This window comes from Salvia splendens, chromosome 18, assembly GCF_004379255.2.
Source record: "Salvia splendens isolate huo1 chromosome 18, SspV2, whole genome shotgun sequence".
Taxonomy (NCBI): domain Eukaryota; kingdom Viridiplantae; phylum Streptophyta; class Magnoliopsida; order Lamiales; family Lamiaceae; genus Salvia; species Salvia splendens.
The window spans coordinates 16,002,081-16,011,794 of NC_056049.1; the positions used below are offsets into that span (position 1 = coordinate 16,002,081).

At 37.1% G+C, this 9,714-nt stretch overlaps 1 protein-coding gene across 1 annotated transcript; it reads left to right on the forward strand.

Moving 5' to 3' along the window:
• Window positions 1-5,801: 5,801 nt before the first annotated feature.
• Window positions 5,802-8,000, forward strand: LOC121776799 (auxin-responsive protein IAA17-like). Its single transcript, XM_042173963.1, has 3 exons — window positions 5,802-6,010; window positions 6,153-6,255; window positions 7,899-8,000. The coding sequence occupies exons 1-3, from the start codon at window positions 5,802-5,804 to the stop codon at window positions 7,998-8,000; spliced, it is 414 nt and encodes a 137-aa protein (XP_042029897.1).
• Window positions 8,001-9,714: the final 1,714 nt, after the last annotated feature.

Below are 9,714 nucleotides of genomic sequence, written 5' to 3' on the forward strand. Positions count from 1 at the left end.
GATATATAAATATTAGGAAACTATTAAATTATTCTCATCCATATCATCTAAGAATCAAAATAATATTATTTATTTCCATAGATATAGAAAATAATAAAAATATTCTTAAAATCTAGGTAAATCTTCAAAAAAGATTTTATTTGCATTAAATAATAATATTTTAATGATATCTTTTAATAAAATAATAAAATAATTATTAAAAAATCTTTCATCGTTATCTCATCGCACGAGGTTCGCACAAACGATGAACGACGAAAATCTGACGAATTCGTCGTCGGATCACGACTCATGAAGCGTCTCGGCCGTGGCACGCAGGTGGCGCGCCAGTGTCTCGGCCGCTTGGCTCGTCGGGTGTCGCATCCTCTCGGCCAGGAGTGCGCACGTTGGTGCCGCTCCTCACAGCCAGGCGAGCTCCGCCCGTCTCGGCGCGTTGATCTGTTAGGTGTCGACGCTTTTCGGCCAGGCGCGCACGCGGTGGCGCGCCCCTCTCGGCCAGCGTTTGGACGCCCATCTCGGCCATGCGAGCTGTCGGCGTGGCGCGAGCTCTCGGCCAGCGGCGAGCACGTTGGCGCGCCCACTCTTGGGCAGCTCCGACCACCTTTCCTTCCGCCTAGGGTTCCAACTCTCGGCGCCTGGTGTCTCGGTGGTTCTCGGACGAACCACCACTCTATGCCAGCCTTCACGTCGGCCTTGGTGCGGGGCCGCCTCGGGGTTGCAGTCTCGGCCGGCGTCGCGCGTCGCCCCGTGATCGCGATCCCTCGGCTCCCACTCAATCGAAAACCCTATTTCACGATCGCGTGTGTTGCAATCCGTCTCAGCTCGAGCCTCGACGGATCGCACGTCTCGTACGGTCGAGTAATTCAAGTTCTTTGATTTGATAGTTCTTGAGTTCATCATGCATAATAAATTAAACAAAACACCAAGAACATGCTTCGCAATCAAATAATACATGCATACATGAATTTCGCGAAATTTAAATCCAAATAATCAGAGCCAAGGACTGACTATGATACCAATTGAAGGGGTTGGCAGCGGAAGCGTGCGTAGAATCCGATCACATAATTCGATCAATCTATTCGCGTAATTATCACATGTATCATGCTCATAACTTGAATTAAAACATGCTTTAGCTTATAAAATCCCTAAAATATGCTTACTACGGAATTAGCTAGTTTACCTCGTTGATTCAATCAAGAATCAATGATGGCTTGATCCGTCTCCACGGGAAGATATTCAGTACTCGACCTCGGATCTTCTGACTGGTGTTCCGGACTGTACACTAATATTTGTGTGGGAAAATCTCACCAGCGTACTAGGACTTGAATAACAAAGACAGAACTCTGCTCACGGAGGAAGCAATTTTCGAACTCTCTATTTCTCTAGAGGGGGACGAAAATTCTATCAATAATAATTATTGTTGTCTAGTTGTGTCACCTTTATTCTCCTATTTATATTAAGTCATATATTGGGCCCAGTCAGGGATCTAAGGAAGAATTTGGATCAGGCATCACCCAATTAACTTTTTACTAATTAAATTGAACACACAATTTAATATAAGCTTATATTGAAATATTACAAGCAGCCACTATACAAGTAATATTGCACTCTCTCTCCAAATTTGAAATTACGAGTATTCTGGGTTTCCTTTTTAAGTAAGTAATTTATTTCTCGTGCTTAAGATGGAAACATCCATTAATTAATTAATGTCTACTATGGACTTAATTAATTAACATATTTTAATCTCCAAGAGTGGACTCAGCAAGAAACTCTTATTTATTATTCACAGAGCACCTCTAGATAACGATCACCACTACCCATTATACCTGGATCGTTAGGTGACGAAAATCCCGCACCTTTGGTAAGTCAAAGTAGTAGATACTCAATATCGTATGCTCAATGCTAACGTACATTGATTAAGAAATTAATTATCAAGACCTCGTCTTTCAGTAGATAGCATAAAGACATGTCTTGCTGTTAGATCCATTCAGTGCTATACCACACCAACATCATCTTATTTCAATAAGGCTTAGAAATAATCGGACTGACATTGCAACCTTTCACGATAGGTAGTCTAGGCCTATCTGGGTTGTGAAATTCTACTTTTTCTTTGTTCAGAACTGACCATGTTACCTTAAATTGGACGACGCCCACAACCGGTCTACTAGAACAAAGACTTAGATTTTGTTACGTTCTTATACATTTAAATATGCAATAAACAACCATTAAATGTAAAACATAACAACATTATGACAAAAATAATCTGTTTTATTTATTGGAAAATAGCTTATAGAATTTTACAGTATTCAATCACTTGAAAGGTGATTTCTAGTGTACAAACTCTAACAGTTTCCACTTCATCGGGAATGCATGGGGACAAGCAAGAATGAAGTTGGAGGGGGAGGAGTTAGTGCAGTCAGTGTTCGAGCATGTATATGTTTGGTTTTTGAGTTTTTGAGTCAGTAGATTTTTTTTAGGTTCTATGTTTTATGCTTAACTTGTAAGATAAAAGCAAGAGCCCCTTAGTGAGAGTGATTGAAGAGAGAATACATGTCAATTTGTGAAACCCTCTTCTTTAATAAATTGAAGTAAGTTTGGACGAAGTGAAGACGATAGAAAAAGCCTTAATTTAAGCTAACTGTGAACCCTCTAAAAGTGAGTTAGAAGCCATTTGAGCTCAATTCTTTCGAACCTGCTGAATCTGCCTCATTGGAAAGGCACCCCCTAGTGAACACCTTGAGCCTAAACTGAATTTTTCCATTATTTTTAGAACCATTAGCCTTCATGCCATGCGAACAAAGGAATAGGGATGGAGCAGCTCACCATTTGGGGTAGGAAATAGGATGATTGAACAGGGGAGAAAAAGAAAAAAAATTCAGAAAAGAAAATGGGCAGGAAAAGTTGAAACCTGACCCAAGAAAAAATATATATGTAGAAAAAATTAGAAAAAAAAAAGATAATAGAGAAAGGAAAAAAAGGGTGCAGAAAAAAAAAGTTTATCTGACCCGGTAGAAAAGAGTAATGAATAAGGCTAATTAGCCAGGGAACATCTCCAAATTTTTGGGAAGTTAGAATTGTAAATAGGGAGGTTGTTTCCAAATTTTTGTCTCTAAGTTCACATGTATGCAGCGTGTTTTCATTTATATTTCTTGAACTTAGGACCCCTAGGATTTTCACCTATAGATACTGTAATCTCCTAACCCCATTGCAACCTAACGAAAGACCTTAAGGAACTATTCTGTGTCAGTCGATCTCAATGCATTAGTGGTATGGCAAAATGATGAGCGAATGATCCTAACATCCCTAGTGAGGAATGAGTAATCGAGTGAATCCAATAGATGGTAAGAACTAAGGCTATCTTGACGAACTGACAACCTGACCAGATAGAAGAAGGGAGGGGGAGGAATCTGAGGCTGTAGAGGCTTGGATTGACCTTAATCTTGTGGGGACGGCTGCTAGAAAATAAAACCAGTTTATGCATTTATGTGTCAATGTGTTTTTCTTTATCTTGTTGTTTTCTGTACGTGTGTTTGTGTCTGTTTTCTTTGTCAAAGTCTTTTAGCGTCTAGGTCTAGGAGTTTATATCTTTTTATTTTCCGTAGGGTCGGTTAAAAAGGGGAACCATGCATCGAAACTTTCCTTATTTCTTGTCTTTTCCGTAGGGTCGGTTAAAAAGTATGGTTTAAGTGTGAGCAGTTTGATAAGGCTCGTTTCGTGCATTGGTTTTAGATTAAAATTATGTGTTTTCGGTGCACTAATGTATGTTTCTAAGTTCAGGTGGTTGTAAAATCTGCCGGACCTAGGAAGCGCATATAATTTACCAAGGGCAACGGAAAAGGAGGAAAGTGAAGTGAAAATGCAAGTAATTTACCAGACCTAGGAGATGAAGAGGAATGCTGGCAAAATAAAAATGGAGCAAGGAGCAAATATAAAGATGAAGGGCAAATGAGACAAATTATGAAGAGAAAGTGCCCTAGGGATTGCTGCCTATATAAAGGGACAACCCCTTTTAGAACGAGAGCTTCTTTTCAGCCTCCCTTTTTAGCACTTTTACACTTAGTCTCCTTAGCTCCACTCTACAATCATAGTTCACTTCACACGCACTTGGCACTTATGGGGTGATTTCAGGCTACTGCGGTGGTTCTTAGCTAGTTTCTATGGTGTAACACCGTCCTTACGAGGGCGAACATACAATTTGCTTTAATTTCCGTTGTTATTTTTCGCCGAGAACTTCCTTCCCGGAAGCTCGGCGACTACTTATGTTTTGGATATTATTCTCGTGGCTATGGCAGTTTCTACTTTCTGTTTTACTTTGGTTTTTGATGTCTGATGTGATTTTACTGATTTTGGATGCTTTTTGCAATTGAATGGTGAATCGGAGTTAAGATTGGTGAAATCTGAGTTTGTTTGTAGAGGAGTTGTTTGAATCGCATTCATGTTCGTGGATCTGATTGTTGTTGAGTTTGGATCGGTTGGATCTGGAAGGGATTGTGAGTCGGAATTATGGATCTGATATGTGGTGATTTGAATCTGCATGATTATGACTATTTTACTTATGCTTTCGATTTACTTGACCTGGTAGCTTAGATTTGATAGTTTTCGGTTTAATCGTAATGTCTGAAATCTGATCTATGTTTACTCTATTTCTGATGCTCTGTTTCATTCATGTTCATGTTTATTTGCTGAAGAAGATGAAGATCGTTGGTAGTTAGACTCAGATCCGTTGTTTGTTTGCTTTTTGCAGCTTTTTTGTCGCTTGCTAATTTAGGAAACCTGTTCTGTTGCTTTTCTTTCTGTCCTCGTGGGATCGATCCTTTGCATCTCTATACTAGCCAATAGTGTAGTGGGTTGAGGTTTTGAAGCGGGAAAGTGTGTGTCCAACGACCGAAATCTGAGGGTTCCACGATCTCCTAGACCTTGTGATCTAGCGAATCCTCTGGACCTTGGGGTTTGTGATATATCAAACAGTACACAGCGCACTAATCCCGCATTACTTCAGGTACATTGTCATTTTAAAAATGGTTGTCATCTTAATACAATCCTATATATATGTGTATATATATATATATGATTATATTCTATGTCGAACAAATTTTAAATGCCGAACCTGAGAACAAATCATGTGCACAATATATATATATAGGGTCCTGTTAAGTTGAAATTTTTTAGCTTAATTGAGAATTGAGATGCATTTTCAGCCACTCATCTACAACATTTTCGAAATGTCAACTGCAAGTAGATTATGTCGTCAACTTGGGAGTATTATCGTCAATAGCCTGCACATCAAATGTCAACAACTTATAGTTGACATTATATGTGTATAGTTGACATGAATTGTATATGTAGTTGACATTATATGTGTGTAGTTGACATGAATTGCATATGAAGTTGACAAGGATTGTACACATAGTTGACATTATATGTGTGTAGTTGACATGAATTTTGTGTGTAGTTGACATGAATTGTGTATGTAGTTGACATTATATGTGCGTAGTTGACATTAAAAAAGGGAGATAGCTAAATCTTGAATCTAACTCTTAGCAACTAATTCCCAACTGGGGAATATCACCAAACACCTAGAGCGCATTATGATTAAGCTTGATTCCCCAATCCAGCTCACATCCAACACAATTGATAATCCAAACCCTAAAACTATATCCCTTTACGCCCAAACACATTCTTTCCTTCTCCTTCTTCTTTCATCTTTACGCCATTTTCTCAATAATATACCTTTCCACTAACTATCGATCAATCAATCATCTGCGCCACAAATCTCTACCTACCTTTGCTGGAATCGTTCAATAATGGTGGATGCCGTCATGGTCACTAAGAAGCTCAGCTTCGACGAGACTGAGTTGCGCCTCGGTTTGCCCAACGCCGGAGACAAGAAGCGGGGGTTTGATGAAACCGTCGATTTGAAGCTCAATCTCAACATTCCTTCCGATCAGACTGATTTCCAGGGGAACAATGTCAACCACGATGCGAAGACGAATTCTCCTAAGCCTCCTGGAAAGTACGCCCCTCTCTCTAGCATTGATTTGATTGTTTTATGAGAGAATTTTGCTGAGATTTAACTCTTACGATTTTGAAGTAGGGATTTGAGTTGAGATTGGCAATGAATTAAATTTTAAACGAAATTGCGATGATTAATTCAGGTCACAGGTGGTGGGGTGGCCGCCGGTGCGGTCCTACTGGAAAAATGTGATGGCGGTTCAGAAGAGGAGCGAGGTGGGGGAGAGCGGCGGCGCATTGGTGAAGGTGAGCATGGGTGGCAAATTACCATTCTGCCCTTTCATAATTAATTAATCTAAAAATATTTTCCATGTGGTAAATTCAGGACCACTCATTTAATAAAAATGAGTGGCTGATTATGCATCTCAATTCTCAACTAGGATATAAAATTTCAATTGATCACAACCCTATATATATATATATGGAGATGATATGTGAATTATTTGATAATGTACATTCAATCACGTGCTGCCACGTGTCACGAAAATTACAATATTGTATACAGAAAAATGCAATATACATTTGTAGAAGTTATAGATGCATTTCGACAGATTGCATTTTTGTTATATGCAGATTGCATTTTGTACTGTTGAGTTTTGGATTTTAGATATAGGCTGTTTATTTGCATTTTATATATAGACGGATTGTATTTATATATAATTTAGTTTGCATAGTAGACAATTTATGTTAACATTCAAAACTCAACAATAAAAAATGCAATTTGCCTATAACTAAAATGCAATCTACGAAATGCATTTACAACTTGACAAATGTATATTGCATTTTTCTGTATACAATATTGCATTTTTCGTGTCACGTGGCAGCACGTGATTGAATGTACGTTAGCACTCTAATTAAGGATGAGTCCTAATGCTTTCCTATATATATATATAGCCTATATGTATAATGATTTTTGGGAAACAGGTTTATGGTTTAACTCTATATGTTATATAACTTTAATTTTATTTAAGTAAAATAATATGTCTGTATATGTATGTATACATGAAAGGGAACTAAGAACTTTCTATTAATTTGAGATTTGTACAGGAATGTGACAACACTTATCCAATTATTAAATTAATCGGGTAAGGGTGTTACAATAATCCTATTAACATATCATGTGTACTTACTTGACCTTCTCATTACTCACTTTTTACACACCTATATAGGGTTGCGTTAGTCTAATTTGGAGTAATAACTAATAACTTTCAATACTGTGTATTAAAATTATCAACACAAAGACATAATTATATCAATACAACATGTAAATTTAAATATCAACACAAGAAATATTTATAAATTTATGTCTTTGTGTTGATATTTTTAACATACAAAATTGATATTTAGTTATTAGTTATTACTATAAAAAGTTAGTATTTGATCATATATATATATATATATATATATATATATATTTTATCTAAATCACATGCCACTTCCAATTATTTCCATACCACTTATTCCATATTTCTCATTCCTCATCATATATCACAAAGTCAATTTTAACATAATTATCATACTAAATTTAATTATTCATTATTTCACACATTTATTCAAGGGGGTGTGATCAATTGTTAACTTTCTTAAGTTGCTAACTCTACTAACTCATCAATACAGTGTATTAAAAATATCAACACGATGTTAAAATATAAACACATAATTTTATTGATATTCTAATATACTATGTTGATATTTTAATGTCATCATGTTGACATGTCACACCTCAACCATCTGACGTATACACTTATAAAAACAACTACGACATAAAATAATGTAATCACATGCCAAATACAAGACCACCCAAAATATATAATTACAAAAATCCAAATATCTTATTCTAGAAAATATGAGTGGTGTACACGTGTCTCAACCATTGTGAATTTCTTCAGGAAGTATTGTATCTAAAGGAGTGCCAGTCGTCCGTTCCAAATAATCAGTATCGTGAAGCAAAGCCTGCCAAGGAATTCCCCTTTTCTTTTGATCCTGTTTAGTTGGAAAGCTATTAAGTGTCTCAACGGAGAATCCATCAAGGCCTCTGCACATACTGTAACACCCCGAGTTTTTGTGCACTAATTTTGGAGTATAAAAAAATTGAACGAAGAGACGATTGGAATTAAAGTGCAAGGAAATTTAAGTTGTGAATTACAAATTGTTGGAAAAATAGAAATACAAGAGTTATAGTTGAGGGTACAACTTTTGAAATACATACATATGCCTACATGTGCAAATAGACAACACTACACTACACATTCTACCAACTCTAACCATACAGTAACCATACACAACCATCTTTTGGCAAACTCAAAAATCAAGGAGTTGTAGTTTGCTACTTTGAGAAATGGACATGGAAGATGAGGTGAGCATTTCTACTATCTTCTCTCTCTCGATCCCACCTTCACAAAGCTCCAAAAATGGCAGCCTATCCCTGCAAGTCAATCACCAAAAGAGGACTCATATCACATGAGATCAACCAATTTTAAGTCATCCAAGAATTTCACAAATTTGGCAAGAAGGCTTTTTAGCTCAACTCAAAAAGAGAGGTGAATTGCGAGCTCAAAATAGAAATTGGAGCTATCCAATGTCTTGCACCAATTTTGGCTATAAATACCAGCCCACCACCACCTCCTTCCACACACCTCTCTATATTCACAAGAAACAAGAAGTGCAGCAAGAGAGGAAAGAGTGGCGGCGAGCTTAAGGGTGGTCCGACGTTCGAATGAGTCATCAAAGGATAGGAAAAACACTAGCACACCCTCTGCTTTATTTCGAACATCATGCTAGGCCCAAGAACATAGAATCATGGATGTAGAAAACTAATAACAGGAGCCTCAATAATCAAGTAATGCCGAAAGTATTCCATAGACTGCCTATTAGACTTAAAGACAGTAGCAAGTGGAGTTTGGAAAGGTTAAGCTCATTTCAATAAGAAACCTAATAAATTCCAACAAGTTCAGAAAGTTCCCAAATGGTTGAGTAACAATTCCACATAGCTACTACCCAACCTTCCATTGATGAAAATGGAGTAACAAATTAATGAAGAAACAAATTGATGAAGAAACATTGGAGAAGAAGAATTGAAAGAGAAAGAATAAACTGTCATTGATATGTGAAAAATGAGAAAACCGTCGCATAAGAGAAAGATGAGAGTAAAAGGGGAAAAATCTTTATCGACTACATTGTGAAAATTGTTGACTGCAATTTACAATAAAATGCCTTACATATAAGCTGAAAAAAATTCTAAACTAACTAATTAAAAGCTACTAATTACATTTTAATTTTTCTATTTCAACAGCCTCCCTCAAGATGGAAGCATAACAAATGCAACCATCTTGACAAAAACATCAAACAACAAAACAACTACAAACATCAAGTTTTATTCTAACTTCCTCTTGGAATATCATCTTCAACATTGGTAAATCACCCACTTGTTGGAATTGGAGTTGTTGCCCTCAACAAATGCAACCTTTATCTCAAGCCAGGTTGATAGTCTTAGGCCGAAAATTGCTTACAAGCTTTCAAAAATTGATCTCACCTCCCCATAGCAGAAGGAATCAGAGAGAGTTGAACTTCTTCTCAATGCAGATTGTGCAGTATCAATCCTTGAGTAGGCTCATCACCTCTCTCCAAGTGACCAAATCAATCTCTACACAGAAAACCAATTCCCAATGCTACACCATGACTCTTGAAAAAATCACCTTGAACACA